The sequence below is a fragment of the Anomaloglossus baeobatrachus genome, chromosome 6 (assembly GCF_048569485.1).
Source record: "Anomaloglossus baeobatrachus isolate aAnoBae1 chromosome 6, aAnoBae1.hap1, whole genome shotgun sequence".
Classification (NCBI taxonomy): domain Eukaryota; kingdom Metazoa; phylum Chordata; class Amphibia; order Anura; family Aromobatidae; genus Anomaloglossus; species Anomaloglossus baeobatrachus.
In genome coordinates, this window is record NC_134358.1 from 79,956,368 (window position 1) to 79,981,252 (window position 24,885).

Consider the following 24,885-nt stretch of genomic DNA (forward strand, 5'->3'; position numbering starts at 1 on the left):
CATCCCGCGCCCTGGTGCGGTGGCAGACGGGGTAATATATCGGGTTGATACCAGCTGTAATGTCACCTGGCATCAAGCCCTGGGGTTAGTGATGTCACGGCATCTGAACAGATACCCGACATTACTAACCCAGTCAGTAATAGAAAAAATAAAGACAAAAAAAAAATGTATTTGAAAAAACACTCCCTGAAACATTCCTCTTTCACTAATTTATTGAAAATAAACAAATTCCGGTCGCTGTAATCCATTTTGGAGGTCCCACGCCGACTCTGGACCTTCTAGAATATGGGGGGCACGTTCAGGGAACGTATCCCCCATTTTCTGGAAGAGCAAGCTCTCCATGAGCAGTGTGGGTGCAGTAATCTGAGAATACTGCACTCACACTGCCCCGGTCCAACTTAGGGCAGAGTGACCTGCAGTAACCTCATTCCAGAATATGAGGGGCACGCTCACAGAACGTTCTGGAACAGCAGTCTCTCCATGTGAGGAGTGTGGCTGCAGATTACTGCACTCACTCTCCCCCGGACCACAGTGGAGTAGCCTGTGCAGCAGCGACGTCAGCGTCCCTGCTTGCGGGGATCCAGCTGACAGCCGCTGTCTGCGCATGCGCCGCCAGCATTCAAGAAGGAGGCGGCGTGATCGCGGGTCGGATCACCAGCCAGGTAACGTAAGACCGGGGGCGGACGCGGGGGGACGGCGGGAGACCTAGCGGGACCTGGGGACAACTTTCTGTCGTATGTGACGTGTCACATGCGGCAGAAAGAGCAGGATGAATGCGGCCGCGCGCTACTGTGCGCTGCGCGCCGCCATCTTCCACGCTCCGGAGGGGGAAGGGGGGGCGGCTCTAGAGAACCGGAGGGGGCTCCGGTGACCAGAGAGCTCCGGTGTACCGGAGGAGAGGTCAGGGGGAGGACATTTCCCTCCGATCTGAAATGTTGGAATCCACCCAAACTCTCTGTTTACCTGGGTTATTATTCAATTATTCATTCTGGCTGAGAAAGACAAGATAGAAGGAGTAAGATTGATCCCCTGAGGGAGAAGCTGACACCCCAGAGAGATTATGAAAAACCCTGATTTCCCTGGAGGAGGGCTGCTGGGAGATTGTGACTGATCACTGGGATATTTATCCCATTACTGGACTATTTAAACCTCTGTGTGGTGGATTATTTTTATGGACCTTCTGACTTGCCTAAAGTAAATGTTTTTTTTGATTGTTCACCCATCTCTTGCTCTGTCGATTGTGTGATATGGGAGAAGGACCCCGTGATAAGGTCCAAACCATTACCAGGTCTTCTAACCCAAACTCAACAGCCTCATATATTCCTTCTGTATGAAGAATTTGAGTTCACGTCATGAGACCCATACCATAACTGATCTCAACATAGTGATCCAACTTCGACTATCCACATATTTGGTGTTACCTGTATTATTTATTGAGGGTTTAACCTTTCATATCTCAACCAATCTCAAGTATGGGGTTCCCAAAGTCTCCTATGTGAATGTAGCAGTGATATGAATGCTTGACCACTGCTCCATTCGCTTTTGTGTGAGTGACATAACAGCTTTCTTTGTCTTCTGGATCAGTGGGAATTCCAGCGGTCATACCACTCAGTGATTTATCACTTATCCTATGGATACGTGACAAATGTATTGAGGTGGAAATCGTTTTAATTATACTGATATGATATGATGTTACACTGAACCTATAATCTCCTAGGAAATTTCAAAAAGATACTAAAATATAAAATATTCACCAATCACATATAATTAGTAAAAGTATACGCTATCTCTTATTTGTTAATTAGGTCTCTAGCCCTTTAAGAGATGGAGTCTAAATCAGCTGAAGTTGAGCTCTTCACTGTCTCACTAGTTTGAAAGTTTTGTTAGATGTCCTGCTTCTCAACTAGGAGATACCACTGTGTTGGTGGAATGTGCGGCATATAAACACATGTAAACACAGCGGAGAGCTGATATCTGTTATCTTACATTATGCTGAATGTATAAATAAGAAGCAATGTGAGATCAATTTCTGTATATTTTGGGGTAGCGGGTTGAGAAGAAGGCTAAAAATTAATAGCCATAAATGTTATACTGCTCTTTATTGTGGCTGCAAAGGATGGAGTGTATGTAGTAAAAGACCAGGTTTAACCATTTAGAAGCAGTGATGTCCTCTTCCTTTAGCTGGGCTGCGTAATACACAGAGACATCTATTTAGAAATGTTCAGGCTTCTCCTTGTGATTTTCTCAGAAGTGATAGGTCCTCTTTTAAAAGAGTTGTCTGGTCATATGATATTAATGACCTATCCTTAGAATACATCATCAATAGCAGAACCGACTCTACACCTCCAGTGAATTCTGTTATGAGCTTCACCAGTAGCAACTGCTAGGTCCTGCGGAATAGCTCCTATTCTCTCTCAACAGCGCAGTGCAGCTTTATTCAGTGCTACATTCTACTGCTGCTGAAGCCGATAACAGCTAATGGGGTGGGGTGTCATGTGTCAGACCCCCACCAATCTGTTATTGATGACCCCTTCTTCAGGATAGGTTGTTAATATCATATGACGAGACAACCGCTTTAAGGAATGCTTTAGAGGAATTATGTTTGGAAGAATTGCATGCCTGTGAGACCACAGATAGTCTATTATTATCCATGTGGTCAAGTTACTATGATATAGCTGAAATGAGCACAGGTGTATTATAATTGGCGAGCTTATAGCGAGCGCCAAGTGTAATATCAACATAATTTACAACGTTATGCCTATGAAGTAAAGTTCTATAAATCTAACCGATTATACTGCTTTTGAATGTATGAGTTGTAGGACGATAAAAAAATAAATAAAAATATTTAAAAATTATATATAATATATATACAGTGTACATATATATTTATTAATGATATACAAATGATATACAAAGGATAGATATTTTCAGTTTAACCAGACATATGGACCTAAAAGCTATCAATTTAAAACCATAAAATACGGTATGATATAGATATATGTAAACATGAAATGTATATCCATGGACATATATATGATTTTTTAAGAGCATAGTTTCAGATAAAATATACTATTCACATTATTTATCCAAATTGAAAAAAAATAAAAAATTCCGATGATTTTATCTGTAATCATGGTCTTAAAAATTCATATGCCCATGGATGTACATTTCACGTTTACATGTGTCTCTATACTGTACTGTATGCTATTGTTTTAGATTTTCAGCTTTTAGATCAATACGTCTAGTCAACCTGAAAATATATATCCTTTTTATTTTATGGGTGTATGTGTGTGTGCATGTATATACTGTATGTATGTGTGTGTGTGTGTGTGTGTGTGTGTGTGTGTGTGTGTGTGCATGTATATACTGTATGTATGTGTGTGTGTGTGTGTGTGTGTGTGTGTGTGCATGTATATACTGTATGTATGTGTGTGTGTGTGTGTGCGTGTATGTATGTATGTATGTGTAATATATATATATATATATATATATATATATATATATATATATATATATATATATAATGTACAGGATGGGTCATAAGTATGGATACACCCTGGGTGGGCCATAAGTATATATACACCCTACCGTTTGTGGCATATTAGTTCATGGGAGAGGCAACACATTTGGGGCCATGTAACGCCCATGGTGGCCATCTGCAAAGCCGCCATGTTGAATTCAACTTTACTTCTTTTATCAGGGTGTAGCCACACTTATGGCTCACCCTGTCTGTATCTATATATATATATATATATATATATATATATATATATATATATCTATATACGGTATATATACATATATTGTGTATATATAGTGTGTGTGTGTGTGTATACATATATATACATACACTGCTCAAAAATATAAAGGGAACACTAAAATACCATTTTGTTGTTTAAGTGTTCCCTTTATCTTTTGAGCAGTGCATATATATAGACACCTATCCGACCGTTCTCCTCCGCACCGACCGTTAGGTGATTATTATAAACATCCGGTGACAGGTTCCGTTTAAACCCACCATTGTTGTATTGATCTTCATATGTAGTTCAGTTTTGAGAAAGGGTCCAGTACGGACCTGAAACGTTAAATAACAGCTCCTTGAAGCACTACCACACTTGGAATCACTCCTCTTTCACAGCCGCACGGTCCACTAGACTGTTGATCTTACTTCTCCTCAATCTACTTGCAGAAGGAGATCTTATTTTATCTGCAGAAGATGAGTAACCGATGGACATTTATTGGAATTGTGACCTACACAACCCAATCGGGTGAGCAACCTCCTCATCATCACTTTCAAAATACATTATTGCCCTATGTGCACTTGCCTCCCTTTTTCTTTCCCAGAATCTATCACATACACGGAGTATAAGTCAGTTTGTGAACAGGAAAGTAGTTTAGTGATGTTCTGTAACTTGACAATTTTTCAATTAATTTTCCTATAATGGGATATTATTTTGCAGGAACACATTGCCTTTATTAGCACAGACACAATTCTTCTACAGTAAACTGTTTTATAATGAAATTTTCCGAGAGTAATGCCTGCCTTCAATTAACTTACTAAATATCAAGTCAAAATGTGCCTGCTCTGTTTTTCTTTTTTTTTTAACTCAGCTCATTTTGTGAGGATTCACGTTCTTATGGATGAACGCTTTTATGCTGATTTCTTTCTTGGTTCCTTAATAGATTCATTCTGCAGTAGTGGGATAGATGTTCGTTCTGCAGTGTTACAATATATATATATATATATATATATATATATATATATATATATATATACATACCATATATATATATATTTAGATATATATATATATTACAGACCAAAAGTTTGGACATACCTTCGCATCTCTAGAACAACTGTTAAGAGGAGACTTTGTGCAGCAGGCCTTCATGGTAAAATAGCTGCTAGGTAACCACTGCTAAGGACAGGCAACAAGCAGAAGAGACTTGTTTGGGCTAAAGAACACAAGGAATGGACATTAGACCAGTGGAAATCTGTGCTTTGGTCTGATGAGTCCAAATTTGAGATCTTTGGATCCAACCACCGTGTCTTTGTAGAAAAGGTGAACGGATGGACTCTACATGGCTGGTTCCCACCGTGAAGCATGGAGGAGGAGGTGTGATGGTGTGGGGGTGCTTTGCTGGTGACACTGTTGGGGATTTATTCAAAATTGAAGGCATACAAAACCAGCATGGCTACCACAGCATCTTGCAGCGGCATGCTATTCCATCCGGTTTGCGTTTAGTTGGACCATAATTTATTTTTCAACAGGACATTGGCCCCAAACACACCTCCAGGCTGTGTAAGGGCTATTTGACTAAGAAGGAGAGTGATGGGGTGCTACGCCAGATGACCTGGTCTCCACAGTCACCAGACCTGAACCCAATCGAGATGGTTTGGGGTGAGCTGGACCGCAGAGTGAAGGCAAAAGGGCCAACAAGTGCTAAGCATCTCTGGGAACTCCTTCAAGACTGTTGGAAGACCATTTCCGGTGACTACCTCTTGAAGCTCATCAAGAGAATGCCAAGAGTGTGCAAAGTAGTAATCAAAGCAAAAGGTGACTACTTTGAAGAACCTAGAATATGAGACATATTTTCAGTTGTTTCACACTTTTTTAAGTATCTCATTTCACATGTTTTCATTCATAGTTTTGATGCCTTCAATGTGAATCTACAATTTTTAGAGTCATGAAAATAAAGAAAACTCTTTAAATAAGAAGGTGTATCCAAACTTTTTGTCTGTACTGTATATACAGTATATATACTAGAAGGTGGCCCGATTCTAACGTATCAGGTAGTCTAGAATGTGTATGTAGGTAAGCAGATTGAATAATAAGGTAATGAATGAATTGGATGGGTTAGGTTTAATTTAGTATTCTTATAATTGTTTATTGGTTTTAAAATGACAAACAACAGAAGGAACAGTTTTAATAGATAAGTCTATTGTTTAATGATGTCCATGGCTGGTAATGAAAGAAGGCCATGAACAGTGTAAAGTTAAGTAAAAATATGCTGATGCTGTTATGTGCCCCCATTGCGGTGCAGCCACCATCCTGCGGGGTAATGTGTGTGGGGGCGGAGTGCGGGGGTGGAGCCGAGCGGGGCCATGACGCTGAGGACGTCAGTGCTGGGGACTGCATGGCTGGGGACAAGTGACTATTCGTGTGTGTGTTCAATGTTTACATGCGGAGGGTGGGTGGTGGAGCCGAGTGGGGTAATGAGTGCGGGGGGGCGGAGGCGAGCGGTGGGTATGTGTCGGCTGTGTTGCCGCTGCGGGCTCCCGGGGGTGCAGCACTCACCGGGGAGTCGAGGCTCAGTGTGGGTGCGGGGAAAAGTGTCGGGCATCGTCCTGTCGGACTGTAATTTGGGCTGTTCAGTTAGCTGAGCCGTTGGTCGCAGGCTCTTTAGCGCGCACGGTGTGGCGACGGTTGTCACTGTAATGACGTCATTTTGGAGCAAGACAGACAGACAGAATAAGGCAATTGTATATATAGATATACTGTGTATGTGTGTGTGTGTATATATATATATATATATATATATATATATATATATATATATATAATATTTATATATATTTATTTATATATAAATACACACACACATACAACATACTTTTTGGGTTATAAGATGCACTTTCTTTCCCCAAAATTTTGGAGGAAAGTGGGGGTGCATCTTATAGTCCAGATGTACCTGGCTCTGGCTGTGGGGGGGACGGCAGCAGTGAAGGAGTGTGTCACGGAAGGCAGGAGCTTGCACTGGGGCTGATAGTGTGTCGGCCGTTAAAGAAAATTAATATTCACATCTCCTTACACCCCTAATCCCGCCCTCCTCTCAGCATTGAAGTTGACACTGAAAGGTGGGCAGGATTATAGTCATGGGGAGCAGTGAATATTCATTCTCTTTAATTGTGGGCACATGTGATCACCCAGTCGTTGACTTACTATAGCGGCTGTGAGATAATGTGTGTCCACTATTAAAGAGAACGAATATTCACTGTTCCCCATGCCCATAATCCCAGGCATGGGGAACAGTGAATCACTTACACACTGAAATCAGTTGCCAGTATCAGAAGAGTTCACTGTTCAACGGGGGAGTGGATGGAGTTGACTAGAATCATTGTTTTATGTGTGCTGCAAGATGGAAGTCCAGACTCATATATGTGATGTTAGAGATGTCGTTGCGTGTAAAGCCCCCTTAAGCCTGAGGACGGAAAGTAATGGAGGTAAACATCAGAGCTGCAGCTGCAGACACCAAGTGATGCTATCTGAGTGATAAAAGGTTTCTATTATTATAATAAGAGTATAGATCACTTTAGTAGAACATAATAGCATGATTAATGAATAAAAAGTTAAATGAGTTACAGTATATAACTTATTTAATGAATTTGGTGCATCTTACTCCAGCGCACATTTTATAAAGAAGGGCATGTCATTCTTGATGAATTCGTACCTTACTTTTTTTGGCATGTTTTTAGTGTGTTTTTACATGGATTTCTGATTCAATTGACTCAAAAATCAAAGTTTGGATAATTTTTAAACACAAATACCTTTAAGAATTGACATGTTACTTTTTTCACATGGAAAACACAACACTGTGTAACATGGGTGCATATTACCATTAAAATAAATAGCTTATTCCCATCTCCAAGACCCTATCCCAATATGTAGTAGGTGTAATAATAATAATATTGGCAAATACTTGTAATTAGAAATGTAGTATAGCTCTCCTGATATAGCCATACCTCTTACCTCATGTGCAGGGCATTGCAGCTTAGGTATCAATGGTTATGACCACAAGGAACTAAGTGTCACTATATGAGTGGATGTAACCGCGGATACCTAAGCTGCAATGCCATGCACATGAGGTAAGAGATATGGCTATAAGAGGAGAACTGCGATACTACATTTCGTACTGGAGGTATTTGCTAACATTATTATTACACCTACTACAAGTGCACCTCAATAAATTAGCATATCATCAAAAAGTTGTTATTTCAGTAATTCAATACAGGGAAACGCATATATTATATAGAGTCATTACACACAGAGGGATCTATTCCTATATATTATATAGAGTCATTACACACAGAGTGATCTATTCCTATATATATTATAGAGTCATTACACACAGAGGGATCTATTCTTATATATTATATAGAGTCATTACACACAGAGGGATCTATTCCAAGTGTTTATTTCTGTTAATGTTGATGATTATGGCTTACAGCCAATATGGATTGACACCTGCAGCCACATCATGAGAAATGCCTTTCTAGATTTCCCCATTCTCAAATTCCCGCTTTTATAAAGAAACTGAATTAATAAGGCTCAGTAGGCGCTAACATGCTGTGCCCAATGGGTGCCATGGCCAGATGAATGTGTAAAACCATTGCCATGTACGGTAGGTGCTGAGCCTCAAACTGTCGTGTACCGCTCTCACTAGTCATCTGGGCGGTGCTGAAGGGGTTTCTAGTCAGTGAGGTCCTCTTTTTCTCCCATGAAGTGTAAGCTCTTATGGTCAGTGAGGTCCTCTTTTTTTTCCCATGAACTGTAAGTGCCTTTGGTCAGGGGTGTCCTCTTTTTCTCCCATGAAGTATACGCTCTTATGGTCAATGGGATCATCTTATTCAACCATTTAGTGTAAGCTCTTATGGTCAGTGGGGTCCTCTTTTTCTCTCATTAAGTGTAATCTCTTATGGTCCATTAGGTCTTCTTTTGCTCCTCATGAAGTATAAGCTCTTATGGTCAGTAGGGTCCACTTTTTCTCCCATGAAGTATAAGCTCTTATGGTCAGTAGGGTCCACTTTTTCCCCCATGAAGTATAAAGCTCTTATGGTCAGTAGGGTCCACTTTTTCCTCCCTCTTATGGTCAGTGCTGTCCTCTTTTACTCCCATGAAGTGTGCTCTCTTATGGTCAGTGAGGTCCTCTTTTTCTCCCATTAAGTGTAAGGTCTTATGGTCAGTAATGTCCTCGTTTTCTTCCATTAAGTGTAAACTCTTATGGTCAATGAGTTACTCTTGTTCTCCCATGAAGTGTAAGCCCTTATGGTCAGCGTTGTCCTCTTTTTGTCTCATGAGGTTTAAGCTCTTATAGTCAGTGGGGTCCTCTTTTTCTGCCATAAAGTATAAGCTCTTATAGTCAGTGGGGTCCTCTTTTTCTGCCATAAAGTATAAGCTCTTATAGTCAGTGGGGTCCTCTTTTTCTCCCATGACATTTAAGCTCTGACCATCAGGGGTTCCTCTTTGTCCCCCATGAAGTGTAAGCACGTACGGTCAGCGGTGACCTCTTTTTCTGCTATAAGGTATACGCTCTGATAGTCAGTGCTGTCCTCTTTTACTCCCATGAAGTGTGCTCTCTTATGGTCAGTGGAGTCCTCTTTTTCTCCCATGAAGTGTAAACTCTTATGGTCAGCGTTGTCCTCTTTTTGTCCCATGAAGTTTAAGCTCTTATGGTCAGCGTTGTCCTCTTTTTGTCCCATGAAGTTTAAGCTCTTATGGTCAGCGGAGTCCTCTTTTTATCCCATGAAGTGTAAGCTCTTATGGTCATTAATGTCCTCTTTTTCCCCCATGAAGTGTTATCATTTATGGTCAGCAGGGTTCTCTTTGTCCCTTCCTCCATGTGGATTTCATGAGCAATTTCAAGCTTTCCATTATTGACATTTGCATTAATCTATTAGCTGAAAATTGAATTTTTTTTTTTTGACGCTGAGGACGTCAGTGCTGGGGACTGCATGGCTGGGGACAAGTGACTATTTGTGTGTGTGTTCAATGTTTACATGCGGAGGGTGGGTGGTGGAGCCGAGTGGGGTAATGAGTGCGGGGGGGCGGAGGCGAACAGTGGGTATGTGTCGGCTGTGTTGCCACTGCGGGCTCCCGGGGGTGCAGCACTCACCGGGGAGTCGAGGCTCCGTGTGGGTGCGGGGAAAAGTGTCGGGCATCGTCCTGTCGGACTGTAATTTGGGCTGTTCAGTTAGCTGAGCCGTTGGTCGCAGGCTCTTTAGCGCGCACGGTGTGGTGACGGTTGTCACTGTAATGACGTCATTTTGGAGCAAGACAGACAGACAGAATAAGGCAATTGTATATATAGATATACTGTGTATGTGTGTGTGTGTGTATGTATATATATATATATATATATATATATATAATATTTATATATATTTATTTATATATAAATACACACACACATACAACATACTTTTTGGGTTATAAGATGCACTTTCTTTCCCCAAAATTTTGGAGGAAAGTGGGGGTGCATCTTATAGTCCAGATGTACCTGGCTCTGGCTGTGGGGGGGACGGCAGCAGTGAAGGAGTGTGTCACGGAAGGCAGGAGCTTGCACTGGGGCTGATAGTGTGTCGGCCGTTAAAGAAAATTAATATTCACGTCTCCTTACACCCCTAATCCTGCCCTCCTCTCAGCATTGAAGTTGACACTGAAAGGTGGGCAGGATTATAGTCATGGGGAGCAGTGAATATTTATTCTCTTTAATTGTGGGCACATGTGATCACCCAGTCGTTGACTTACTATAGCGGCTGTGAGATAATGTGTGTCCACTATTAAAGAGAACGAATATTCACTGTTCCCCATGCCCATAATCCCAGGCATGGGGAACAGTGAATCACTTACACACTGAAATCAGTTGCCAGTATCAGAAGAGTACACTGTTCAACGGGGGAGTGGATGGAGTTGACTAGAATCATTGTTTTATGTGTGCTGCAAGATGGAAGTCCAGACTCATATATGTGATAACAACTAGGGAATAACAAAATACATGCACATAGACTGTCCCTATAAAACTTAAATACTTTATTAAATCACTTAAAACCACACCGTGATTACTAAAAGTGCACAGGATAGATTGCTAGCCCTCAATAGCTGCACCTATCTGTGCACTGCCTTACAGCGGGGGTTGGCACCCTAAAAATGCGATGTGGCGCCCCCACTCCGCGACGACTTTCCCTGCTGCCCCTGAAGTCCCTGCCGGAAAAAAGGTGCAGTGCCTAAGATAAGTGCAACAAATAAATTGGTGTGGCAGGTGGACAGTAAGGGTATGTGCGCACGTTGCTTTTTACCTGCTTTTTACCTGCTTTTTTGCTGCTTTTTCTTCTGCGCTGTTTAATGCCAAAATGGATGTGTTCTTCTATTCAAGCAAAGTCTATGGGAATTTGGGTTTCTTGTTCACACTATGTTGTTCAAAATGCTGCCTTTTTGTGGCAGAACTTTGGTCAAAAACTCAGCTTTGCAGTGCAAAACCCAAATGGCAAAAACAATTGACATGTTGCTTCTTTGAAAAGCTGAGTTTTTGACCAAAGTTCTGCCACAAAAAGGCAGCATTTTGAACAACATAGTGTGAACAAGAAACCCAAATTCCCATAGACTTTGCTTGAATAGAAGAACACATTCATTTTGGCATTAAACAGCGCAGAAGAAAAAGCAGCAAAAAAGCAGGTAAAAAGCAGGTAGAAAGCAACGTGCGCACGTACCCTAAGGAGGAAAATTCAAAAACTTATCTCATTGATATGAATGAAATAGTAATTTCAAGCCTCAACGCGTTTCTCCCAGAAGTGGGTTCCTCAGGAGGCCAATAGTAAACTACAATGTGGTTCAGAAAAACCCTCTGTAGCCTGATGGCTGATTCAAAGAGGGGATTCTGATGATAAATAGCACACTGCAGACCCAAATAGTGCTAGTGTCCAAGGGAAAAACTCCCTATTCAATGAGATCACCTCAGGGCAGGGACTTCAGGGGCAGCAGGGAAAGTCGTCGCAGCGTGGGGGCGCCACATCGCATTTTTAGGGTGCCAACCCCCGCTGTAAGGCAGTGCACAGATAGGTGCAGCTATTGAGGGCTAGCAATCTATCCTGTGCACTTTTAGTAATCACGGTGTGGTTTTAAGTGATTTAATAAAGTATTTAAGTTTTATAGGGACAGTCTATGTGCATGTAAGATGGAAGTCCAGCATGATGGGAGGCATATACACTAGGACGGGTCCATGATGGGGATCATATATACCAGGATGAGGGACATATATACCAGGATGGGAATCATATATACCAGGATGAGGGACATATATACCAGGATGGGGATCATATATACCAGGATGAGGGACATGTATACCAGGATGGGGATCATATATACCAGGAAGAGGGACATGTATACCAGAATGGGCTCAGGATGGTCATCATGTATACCAGGATGGGTCTAGGATGAGAGCCATATATACCAATATGGGACAAGAATGGGGAATATATATATACCAGGATGGAGAACATGTATACCCTGAAGAGGCCCAGAATGGGGGCCATAAGTAAAGAAACAGGCTACATTATCCCCACAACAGCGTCAAGAGTAGATCCCTCCGATAACAGTTCGTCATGGTCACATTTTTTGCTTTACATTTTTTTCCCTATTTTCCTTCTCGAAAACCAAGATGTGTCTTATAGTCTAGAGTGTCTTATAGTCTCAAAAATATGATATATACACTGTGTGTAGAATTATTAGGCAAGTGGTATTTTAGAGGATTTTTTTATTATTTATCAACAACTATGTTCTCAATCAACCCAAAAGACTCATAAGTATCAAAGCGTAATATTTTTGGAAGTTGGAGTGGGTTTTTTTTTTTTTTTTAGATTTGGCTATCTTAGGTGGATATCTGTTTGTGCAGGTAACTATTACTGTGCAGCATTATTAGGCAATTTAATAAAAACCAAATATATTCCCATCTCACTTGTTTATTTTCACCAGGTAAACCAATATAACTGCACAACATTTAGAAATAAACATTTCTGACATGCAAAAACAAAACCAAAAAAAATGAGTGACCAATATAGCCACCTTTCTTTCTGATGACCCTCAGCAGCCGACCATCCATAGATTCTGTCAGTTGCTTGATCTGTTTACAATCAACATTGCGTGCAGCAGCCACCACAGCCTCCAGACACTCTTCTGAGAGGTGCACTCTTTTCCCTCCCTGTAGATCTCACATTTTATGAGGAACCACAGGCTCTCTATGTGGTTCAGATCAGGTGAACAAGGGGACCATGTCATTATTTTTTCATCTTTTAGACCTTTACTGGCCAGCCACGCTGTGGAGTAGTTGGATGCATGTGATGGAGCATTGTCCTGCATGAAAATCATGTTTTTCTTGAACGATACCGACTTCTTCCTGTACCACTGCTTGAAGAAGTTGTCTTTCAGAAACTGGCAGTAGGTCTGGGAGTTGAGCTTCACTCCATCCTCAACCCAAAAAGGTCCCACAAGTTCATCTTTGATGATACCAGCCCATACCAGTACCCACCTCCACCTTGCTGGCATCTGAGTCGGAGTGGAGCTCTTTGCCCATTACTGATCAGCCTCTGCCCATCCATCTGGCCCATCAAGAGTCACTCTCATTTCATCAGTCCATAAAACCTTTGAAAAATCAGTCTTAAGATATTTCTTGGCCCAGTCTTGACGTTTTATCTTATGTTTCTTGTTCAAAGGTGGTGGTTTTTCAGCCTTCCTTACCTTGGCCATGTCCCTGAGTATGGCACACCTTGTGCTTTTTCATACTCCAGTAATGTTGAAGCTCTGAAATGTGGCCATACTGGTGGCAAATGGCATCTTGGCAGCTTCACGCTTGATTTTCCTCAATTCATGGGCGGTAATTTTGCGCCTTTTTTGCCCAACCCGCTTCTTGTGACCCTGTTGGCTATTTGCCATGAAACGCTAGATTGTTCAGTGATCAAGCTGCACAAGTTTGGTAATTTCAAGACTGCTGCATCCCTCTGCAAGACATGTCACAATTTTGGACTTCTCAGAGCCTGTCAAATCTCTCTTCTGACCCATTTGCCCACAGGAAAGGAAGTTGCCTAATAATTAAGCACACCTTATATAGGGTGTTGATGTCATTACACCGCACCCCTCCTCATTACAGAGATGCACATCACCTGATTTACTTAATTGGTAGTTGGCTCTCAGCCTATACAGCTTGGAGTATGACAACATGTATAAAAATTATCATGTGATCAAAATATTAATTTTCTTAATAATTCTGCACACAGTGTGTGTGTTTGTGTGTATATATATACACACACACACACACACACACACACTTGTATATATGCTTTTCTGATCAGAATGAATACCTGACTTATTTATCTGTCTATGACACATTATACATAAGTTACTTTGTGATTGTCATTTTATTACTGTTAATTTAAAAGCTATGCAAATCAGCATTAATAGAACCTGAGGGCTTATACATCATTCTGGATAGAAGTACTGTACAGTAATGAAAATAATGCAAGAAAACTGTAAGGGTGGAGAAAATATTCCCCTTGATTATTTTAAGGGGTGACAACATAAGGAAGTGACCCTATAAAGTCCTGAAGTCACCGTACAGCTTCATCGTTCTCTCTGTTGCCATTTACAGCTTCCAACCCATTCTTTAAACTCAAAAATAATGTGTTAACACATTAATTTCATTTCAATCACGTTTTATCTTCTTATTTTTATTATAGTGTTAACGATTCCAGATTATCTTCCCAATTGACAGTGTGTAAACAATTTAAGAATGCAAGTTCAAAGAAAAAAATCAGATCCAATTGGAGATAAAATTGTGATTTTATTATTAGTTCAATAAAAAGATATATGAATTGCAACAATAGAAGAAATAAAAGTGGTAGACCTCCACAAAACCTATAGGCCCCTTTACACACTGCAACATCGCAAACGACATCGCTGTAACGTCACCGGTTTTGTGACATAATAGCGACCTCCCCAGCGACATTGCAGTGTGTGAAACACATCAGCGACCTGGCCCCTGCTGTGAGGTTGCTGATCGCTACACATCTCTCAGGACCATTCTTTGGTCCTTTGTTTCCCGCTGTGCAGCATGATCGCTAGAAAGTCTCAGTGTGTAAAGGGGCCTTTACAGCGACTTCGTTAGCGACTTCCCTTTCAAAAAGCTGCTTTACAACGTCCCCAATGACTAGCTAGGTCATTTTGCAGGTCCGTATCGCTGTTGCGTCATTTTCCAGGTTTGCCTGTTTGCCAGCTCACCAGCGACTCACCAGAGACTTTGTAGCGATCCCGGCCAGGTTGGGATCGCTGGTGGGATCGCTAGAAAGTCTCAGTGTGTAAATGGGCCTTATGCGTTTCGAATGACAAACATTCTTATTCTTGGTATAAAAATACGTGTAACTACTCACCAACATTAGATGTTGAGGATGAGGATGTTAAACTGTTCTACAATCAACTTCAAGAGGAAATCTCCAAAATAACAAAAAGGATTTACCCATTATCATGGGAGACTTGAATACCAAAGTTGGTTATGGTAAACATGGAACTGTTGCTGGAAACTTTGGATTTTGAGGCTAGATGAAGATTCCTTGACTTTTGTTCGACAAGTCAACTATCCATCATGAACACCTTCCCAAATCACAAACAAAGACTCTACACATGGAGAACACCGAATGTGGTCTATAAGAATCAGATTGACTACATATGTGGTCCCAAAAGATGGATGTCGTCTATCATTACCGTGAAAATAAGAACAGTAGCTGACTGTGGAACTGATCATGATCTTTTTATATCAAAGATTAGAGTCAAGCTGCAGAAATAGACTAGACAACAGGCCATTTCCCACTTTCATTTGAAGTCCAGGATACACAAGTAGAGAACTTTCGGTTTATTCTACATGTTTCAAAGCTATTTGGCTTCTCTACTCATGCATCCTCTTTTTCTTCCAGTTGATCTTTCACAGTAGTGCAGAATAAGCACATTCTTTCCTTTTCATCAATAACATTGATGGCATGGAAGAACAAAAAAAAATAATTTTGAACAAATCAAGCCAGACATTTCACTCGAAGAAAGGACCTCCAATTTATGACTTGCCTACTCTGGTCCTATCACATATAGAGAGCAATCACTGGAAAAGGACATAATGCTTGTAAGACTAGAAGTAACAAGGTGAAGAGTAAAGGCCACTTTACACGATGCGATCTCGCTAGCGATATCGCTAGCGAGCGTACCCGCCCCCGTCGTTTCTGCGTCATGGGCAAATCGCTTCCCGTGGCGCACAATATCGTAAGGCCCCTTCACACATACTTACCTTCCCTGCAACGTCGCTGTGGCCGGCGAACCGCCTTCTTTCTAAGGGGGCAGTTCATGCGACGTCACAGCGACGTCACACGGCAGGCGGCCAATAGAAGCGGAGGGGCGGAGAGCAGCCGAAGGAAAGACATGCCCACCTCGTTGCCGAAGGACGCAGGTAAGCTGATGTTCATCGTTCCTGGGGTGTCACACCTAGCGATGTGTGCTGCCTCAGGAACGACGAATATTCTGCGTGCAAAAGCAGCAACGATAATCGGGAATAGAACGAATGGACAACGATCAACGATTAGGTGAGTATTTTTGATCGTTAGCGGTCGTTCGTACGTTTCACACGCAACGACATCGCTAACAAGACCGGATGTGCGTCACGAATTCCATGACCCCAACGACATCTCGTTAGTGATGTCGCTGCGTGTAAATCTCGCTTAAGACCAGAAACCTGATGGCTATATACAATCAAAGTAAAAGTATATGCTTTTCTAAGTGCAATTGAAAACACATATACACACACACACACACACACACACACACACACATATATATATATATGATTGTGCACGCTTTTACTTTTTTCATTTGTTATTATAATCTAAAGTCTTCAATATTACTTACCTTTATTCTGTCCTTAACCATGCCCTACCAATTAATTAATTTATTTTGAAAAGTAGAGCGTGCACAGCTATTAACGCGCCCATATGATGGGGCAGTTGAACATATAAATTGCAGCTCATTACATGTGTTTGTATATCAGGAATAAGAACTTTTGGCAATCGAAGCACGTAGGTTTCATGGAGATCTCCTTCATTGATTTATTTGTGCATTGTGTATATTTTTTTATTGCATTAACAAAAAAGTCATGATTTTATATTCAATTGGATCTGAAAGCGGGACCTATTTTCCTTGAACTTGTATCTACAAACGCTCGGCGGTGGCGTGGCCTCGCGCTTCCTCATAATTAGAAAGGGTGAGCTGGAGTTTTGTTTCCTTTTAAAGTCCATCAGGTTCAACTACAACTTAACGCGTTGATCCAGAGGAAGGCAATAAAACCATGAAGCAGATGCTAATTGCCTCATATTGGAAAAAATTCCTTCCTGGCTCTACTTATGGCCACCAGGCTAGTTCCCTGGATCTTCTGAATAATTATCGTGCACTCACTTGATAGAGCGCAGTGCTAGTGAATGGATAATGAATTCAATTCTGGATTAACATTCCATCTTCAGAATTTACTTCCGATAATCTGTAATTAATATCTAGAACCTGACATATTACATATTATGTTGTTATATTTATTTAAATATAGCAACTGTTTTTGTTGCAGCCCACACACAGGATGGCAGGATTATGAGAGCGGTGTCCAAAAGATCCCCACCGCCTGCATAACAATCGAAGATGCTGAACTCATGGCTCGGCTGGCATCCGGCAATGTTACAATAGTTGTCAATCTCAATATGGGAGCGGTCCAGCATCCAGACGCTGATTCATTCAATACAGTGGCAGAAATTGTTGGGAGCAAATATCCAGAACAGGTATGTGAGTAAATGAGCAAACAATACAAAAGGTAGATCACACTGTCTGTAGGTCACTGTGGTGGTCTGATCTTCAACTGTTGGATGCTGTAGATGTTATCTGGTATATGGCACAGGTATATTTACAATTCTATACCACGCCTGAGCTGTACATATCCATAGTGTTGTGTTTTTAGATGTTTAGGCTCTTTCAACCACCTACTTCATACAGAATCATTGGGAAAGAATAGGAACCACATTTCAGATAATGCCAACATCACGTTTGCTATTGATGTGGCATGTTGGTGATTCTAACTCAGAGTGGTAAGTAGCCTAGCCTTTCTGTATGAATCCAAACTGACACCGGGTGGACTCTGGGCACATGACCATGGAATAAGATATACAAAAAATGGACAGACATGAAGACAAAAAAGAGAACTCAGGAAGTGTATTGATGCATTGAGGTGGCTGGCCATCGGACAACCAAACCTCTTTTTTCCATACCTCCTCACAACTGACTTGTGACAACTTTACATCACAGTAGAAAGAGCTACTCTGGAGTTCAAACAAGACATTCAGTGCAAATGTTGAAAATACATAAAGGCATAAACTGCTTTGAAAATTGGCAAAAATGTTGGGACTTTTGGCATTTTCTAATAATAATAATAATAATAATAATCTTTATTTCTATAGCGCCAACATATTCCGTAGCGCTTTACAATTCAGGAGGATCATATACAAACAAGTAACAGTTATAGAAATACAATATTTAGAGGGGAAAAAAATACAACCCTGCTCGTGAGAGCTTACAATCTACAATGAGATGGGGGGAGAGGCAAGGTTCAAGTGCTTATTTACAATGACAATCCAACCATCTCATGGAAATGGGGCTGGATAATGGTTTCCTGGACCAGTGGGCCCGAGCCTTGAGATGCCTTTGGGTGCCATGGAGTTTGATGTGGAGCTATGTTGTGAGAGGTTGTAGAGGGACTATGTGAATCGAATCTGATTAGGGAGTGTGATAGGCCGCCCTAAAAAGATGCGTCTTTAGGGTGCGTCTGAAGCTGAGTAAGTTGTGATTTGTCCTAACTTCTTGGGGTAGAGCGTTCCAGAGGGTTGGTGCAGCTCGGAAGAAGTCTTGGATCCGGGAGTGGGAGGTTCGAATTAGTGTGGATGTTAGTCGAAAGTCGCTTGCAGAGCGTAGAGAACGGGTGGACTGATAGACAGAGAGGAGGGTGGAGATGTAGGGGGGTGCTGCACTGTGGAGAGCTTTGTGGGCGAGAACAAGCAGTTTGAATTGGATCCTATGATATATGGGCAGCCAGTGCAATGACTGGCACAGAGCAGAGGCATCCGAGTAGCGGTTAGCCAGATAGGTGACCCTGGCTGCTGCATTTTCTCTCCAGTTTTACTCAGGTCCACCACAATGGACAGAGCGGGAGCATCATACCATGTGATGCCTTGATTCATGATGAGCTGTAGTGATCCTTACCCAGAAATCTTACTCCAATAAGTATATCTGGTATGGTACAATGAGGCGAACACCAAACATCAGATGCTCTTCATTCATCATGAGCATGAATGAGGAGTATTTGACTCCTACACGCCCCATTCATCAACACCGGCAAGAAAAATCTCTGGTCTTGATGAATTGGAGCAACACAGTCTTAGGTATGTCTACATATGCTTATTTAGTAGAAGTGAACAGTTTGTATTATGATAATTAGGATCTAAGGGGTAACATTTCTCCCTGAGGAGAGTGACATGCCTAGCATGCCTGTGTGAAGAGGCTTAAGCGCTATGCAATGCTCTCCTGGGAAATTAAATATGCAAATTACCTTTTCAGAGAGGAAGCAGACTTGAACTCTTGTGCCACCTATTCCAAGTAGTAATCCTAAAATTCAATATAAAGCCTTTAGCGAGCAGTGCAAGATGACTTAAGATAAAAGCCAAACCAGAATCTCAATTTGCAAACCTGATGTTTTGGGGGTTTGCCCCTCATCAGTGTAAAGTATGAGATCTGATTTGTCTAGGTGAGAAGATAACACTGTGATCTAAGGGCTAAGGTCTCTCCTTGTGGAGAGTGGCATGTCTGGCATGCCTGTGTGAGTAGACTTATGAACCATGCTACTTCCAATAGGTGGCACTAGAAGTCAAGTCCTCTTCCTCTCCCCATAGGCAATTTGCTGATTATGCTAATTTTAAGCATTTAAGAGAGTTTTCCCACCCCTGATTTGTGAAAGAAAATACATCCAGCATGTTTTTTTAAATAATAAAATAAGCTTTATGTTACTAATGCCCTGGAATTTGTCCTTTAAAGGGAATTTGTCAGGTGATTTTCTAGTACAAAACTAATGGTGGCCTAAAATTGGGCTTGTGCAGCCCTTTTAGAATCAGTAACTTTTATTGCTCTACCTTATTTTGTTATCTTGCTGTAAGCCTTGGAGAATTCAGCGTCACACTCTGGCTAGTCAAGTATTTGTAAATCCAAACTGAATATGCACTGCTCCTCACCCCCATCTTTCGCCACTGATAGTAAATGACAGTGAAAATTTTAGCTATCACTGATGCCAGCAAGGCAGAGGTGGGTGTGGGAGCAGTGAATATTCACTTGGATTTACATATTCTTGACTAGCCAGTGCGGAACACTGAATTCTCCAGGGCTTTCAGCAAGATAAAAAGATAAGGTAGAGCAATAAAAGTTATTGATCCTGAAAGGGCTGACCAAGCCCTATTTCAAGAGGATGTGCTGGGGGAACAAAAGAGCGCATAGGGTCTTATCCGGTGTGGTGTGGAGGATAGGAGAAATATTAGGTGGGCTCACCTGGTAAATATAGTAATGCACATATATTGTAGGGCTGCTGATCCAAAGGTGAGAAAGATGAAAGCGATGAATATTATCTGGACCCTTTTAGCGCTGCCCTTCTGGTATAAAGAGTTATCAGCTGTAGTTTATTTCTACACATTTCAAAGCCTACACCAGCTTCTTCATCAGAAAAAGGCCACAATGAAAGTCCTTTGATCGTTGACTCACCTTCATCTTCCTTATACCAGAAGTAAAAGCAAAAAAGGTCCAGATAATTCTCATCAAGCACTATTTCAGGATACCATTATTTATTTACTGGAAAATCATCTGACAGATGCCCTCTAACACTCTTCTGGTCTGGTGTCTGTATATCTTGTTCTGACCAGATGGGCATGTACCGCTGCAGTCAATCACTGCCTGCAGTAGCACATTTCTGTCTGAACGGAACACGAAGTGCATAGACCGGAAAGCAACCTGGGTAGCATTGGAAGATAAGCGGAGGTGGATGGGGTAAGGTGAGTAAGGCGGCTTTCACACTATGTTTTTTTAACATGCGTCATGAACATTTTTTTAACGCAAAAACGGATCCATTGCAAATCCGTTTTCATTTCAATACATTTGCAATGGACTCGCGTCAACATGCGTTCACTTGCGTTTGCGTGCGTTATAGTGAGGATCCAGCGACTTGCAGTTTTTTTCAAAAATGCTACTTGTAGCGTTTTTGTGCTGCGTCCAAATACTGTTTTTCACTGGATCCTGACTATACTGCAAGCAAACGCATGTGAACACTGGCATGCTGATTGACAGGATCCTGCTTGCTCTACTGAGCATGCCCAGAAACCAGCCTGGCATGATCAGTCTCCCTCTCTCCCCTGCCTGAGAGCGGCGGACGCTCGTAACCAAGGTAAATTTCGGGTAACCAAGCAAAGCGCTTCGCTTAGTTACCCTATGTTTACCTTGGTTACGTGTGCAGGGAGCAGGCAGCCCGGCTCCTAGCAGCTACGGACGCTCGTAACCAAGGTAAATTTCGGGTATCCAAGCAAAGCACTTCGCTTAGTTACCTGATGTTTACCTTGGTTACCAGCATCTGCAGCTGTCAGATGCCGGCTCCCAGTCTCTCACGTTCAGTTCCCCTCACTCCCGATCACATGACCTCAATGCCCGCCCATAAACTTCAAGTGGCAGGATCCTGCAAAATAACACATGCGTTTTTCTTTGTAAAAACACGATCTACTTTTACAGCAAAAAAACGTTCATGACGCATGCTAAAAAAACGTAGTGTGAAAGCAGCCTAACTGGACTTCATGTTATTATTTTTCAGGATGTTTGATGCCTCCTCTTAAACGGGTGAACAGTCTTGTAACTATAATTCTGAAATGATCTGTACAATGTTGACATTACTGTGGGGAATTGCCGTTGTATCGGTAGGAGCTGACTTTTGGTTGGCATGTGACCTGGGATTTGCTTCCAATCAAAATACAAATCTTTGGTCTTTTACTGTTTTGATCTCCCAAGCCCATAATTATATCATATATTGAATAGCGCAGAATACGCCAATTCCTATGTGGGTAATGCACTTCCAAGAAATGTTCTGTGCACTTATTATAGGCGTTCACATGCTGCTCCCTGTGCTTTGTATGCTGTGGGAGCCTCATGCTATTTTCTGAGATCAGAAGCCTCTTCGTATGTGTCTTAGACCTGCTACTTTACATCCTCTCCCTGTGGCTGCTGAGGTATCGTGCTGATTACATGCATCTTCCGAAAATACAAGTATTCTGTGTCGTTTCTTTCATTAGTTTGGGTTCTCCTGTGATGACCCGAGTGGATGGAGGAGTTTGAGGACAGTTGGGTCCCAGCACGCTGTAATGAGACACATTTATAATAAGCTCCTCTGTCTCGGTTGCTTGTACACCATCTTAAACTTTACGGTGACAGAAGATCAATAAAACTTGTTTTAAAAAATGTTGCAGTTTCTTCTATTGGAGTTGGCGGCTAAATAAGACATTTTCTTATAATACTGTAAAAGTTGAAATACAACGCAACAATGGGCATTAAAGGTTTGTCCTAGGAAGAAGTTCACCCGATAATATCTGCTGCAGGATAGTTTATAGTTTATAAAACTATTACTAATAAATAATACGCCAAGAAAGTTATAGCGAAAGAGTTCGTGTTTTTATATCAGTAATGCTTAAAATGTGCCCATCTTTTGAAAATGGTGGTGTCCTCATCCCAGAAAAAAACTGTTTTTAGTGCCCATACCAGTCTAAGGGCACTTTTCACATTGCATTTTCACCTACGTTCACTGGTCTCATCGGGGCATCCATCCAAACCCCCCCCCTTACCCCTCGCAAATCGTGTTTTGGGGGGGGAGTGGGGAGGGCGGATGCCCCAACGGGACCAGTGAAGGTAGGTGAAATCGCAATGTGAAAGTGCCCTTAAGGGTACTTTACACGCTGCGACATCGCTAGCGATCTTGTTAGCGATGTGAAATTCTAGATCGCAAGTGCAATCTTTCGAGATCGCACATAGGTCATTTTACGCATGTGCGATCTCGAAAGATTGCACTTGCGATCTAGAATTTCACATCGCTAATGAGATCGCTAGCGATGTCGCAGCGTGTAAAGTACCCTTTAGACTGATATGGGCACTAAAAACATTTTTTTTTGGGATGAGGATACACCATTATTTTCAAAAGATCTAAGAACTATAGCAAATACTGTGCATAGATGCACAGAATAGGATCTTACCAGATGAGGGGACATGATAAAAACTAGGTAATTCCACTCACCTATTAGGGTTGTGCCAGTCACAACTCCTGAATGCACATAAAGATGGCGACAGCTGCAGCCCCGGAGGGAGGTGTAACGGGGGAGAGATCGGGTGTATGCCGCGCTATCACCAGAAAAACAAATGTTGATTTTGATTTTTGTTTTTTGACTGTTGATTTTTTTCTTGATGTCCTGATGAAGGAGACAATGTTCTCTGAAACGCATTGACCTGAATAAAAGAATAAAGAGATGAAATAATCAACATCTGTTTTTCTGGTGATAGCGCGGCATACACCCGATCTCTCCCCCGTTACAGTCTAAGAACTATGGCGATTCTCTTGCTCTAAAACCTGCCGTCCACTCTTCTGAAGTGAGCAGGTTTCTATGATTTGTCTCTGAGTCTCTGCTGATAGACATGATAGCACTTCACAACAGGCACAAACGGTAAGTTATACTCAAGGCAGACACTCAGTGAGCAGTGGTATGTCATGTTAGATAAATTATTTTTTTCAGTCATTGCATCAGCCATCACGTCGTATGGAAACTGTAGCAACCTTCTAATACTTATATAGGAGTTGAAAATACCTTTTAATTGAAGACGAGTGATTATGTTCTTCATATACAAAAATAACCCTGCCTTACTAAGGCAAAATCAAGCCTGTGAAAGCCTGAAGTAGCAACGCTTCATGATTATCTGTCTGTCCGTCCCTCCATCTATCTATCTGTCCCTCTATCTATCTATCTATCTATCTGTTCCTCTATTTATCTATCTATCTATCTATCTGTCCCTCTATCTATCTATCTATCTATCTATCCCTCTATCTATCTATCTATCTATCTATCTGTCCCTCTATCTATCCCTCTATCTATCTGTCCCTCTATCTATCTATCTATCTATCTATCCCTCTATCTATCTATCTATCTATCTGTCCCTCTATCTATCTATCTATCTATCTGTCCCTCTATCTATCTATCTATCTATCTATTTACAAGTGCATCTCAGTGAATATCCTCAAAAAGTTAATTTATTTCAGTAATTCAATACAAAAAGGAAAGTGCATATATTATATAGTCATTACACACAGAGGGATGTATTTCAAGAGAGGGAGTAGTCTCATACCTCACCAAGGCCTCCTTTACCCTCTCGGAAACGCCCTGAAAAAACTGGCTCTTGAGAGCAGGATCATTCCACTGTGTGGCCACTGACCAACGCTGGAATTCAGCGCAGGAATTCTCAGCCAGTCGACTCCCCCATTGAAGTGAACGGGTCTTGGACTTGGCTAGCGACACCTTATCAGGATCGTTGTAGATGAGACCGAGAGCAGAAAAAAAAAACATCCACAGGCCAAAACACAGGGGAATCTGGAGGCAAAGAAAATGCCGATGATTGTGGGTCACCACTCAGCAGTGAGACCACAATACCCATGTGCCATGTCTCGTTTTAAGAAGAAAGAGGACGCAGGCAGAAATACAACTTACATGCCTCCCATAAGGAGAAAAAACTGGCTGTGATCTCCAGCAAACTGCTTCGGAAGTGGCAGTTTAGGTTCAGGTCATCCGGCAACCAACCCGGACTGTGCCGAGGTAGAAGGCTGAACCTGTAGCCGAACTGCCCCTTAACTACACTACTTGGAGGGACAGCGCCTGTATCTGCTTTGCAAGAGGTGTAACCGAGTCAATGGGGATTTTTAAAAGTGGCCTAATAT

At 41.7% G+C, this 24,885-nt stretch overlaps 1 protein-coding gene across 1 annotated transcript in view; it reads left to right on the top strand.

Annotated features, from left to right (window-relative positions):
* CPQ (carboxypeptidase Q) overlaps positions 1 to 24,885 on the top strand; it is a 718,960-nt gene that overhangs the window by 278,726 nt on the left and 415,349 nt on the right. Inside the window, exon 4 of the mRNA XM_075316234.1 lies at positions 17,419 to 17,626. Within this exon, the coding sequence (XP_075172349.1) occupies positions 17,419 to 17,626 (208 nt within the window). The remainder of the gene's footprint in view (positions 1 to 17,418; positions 17,627 to 24,885) is intronic.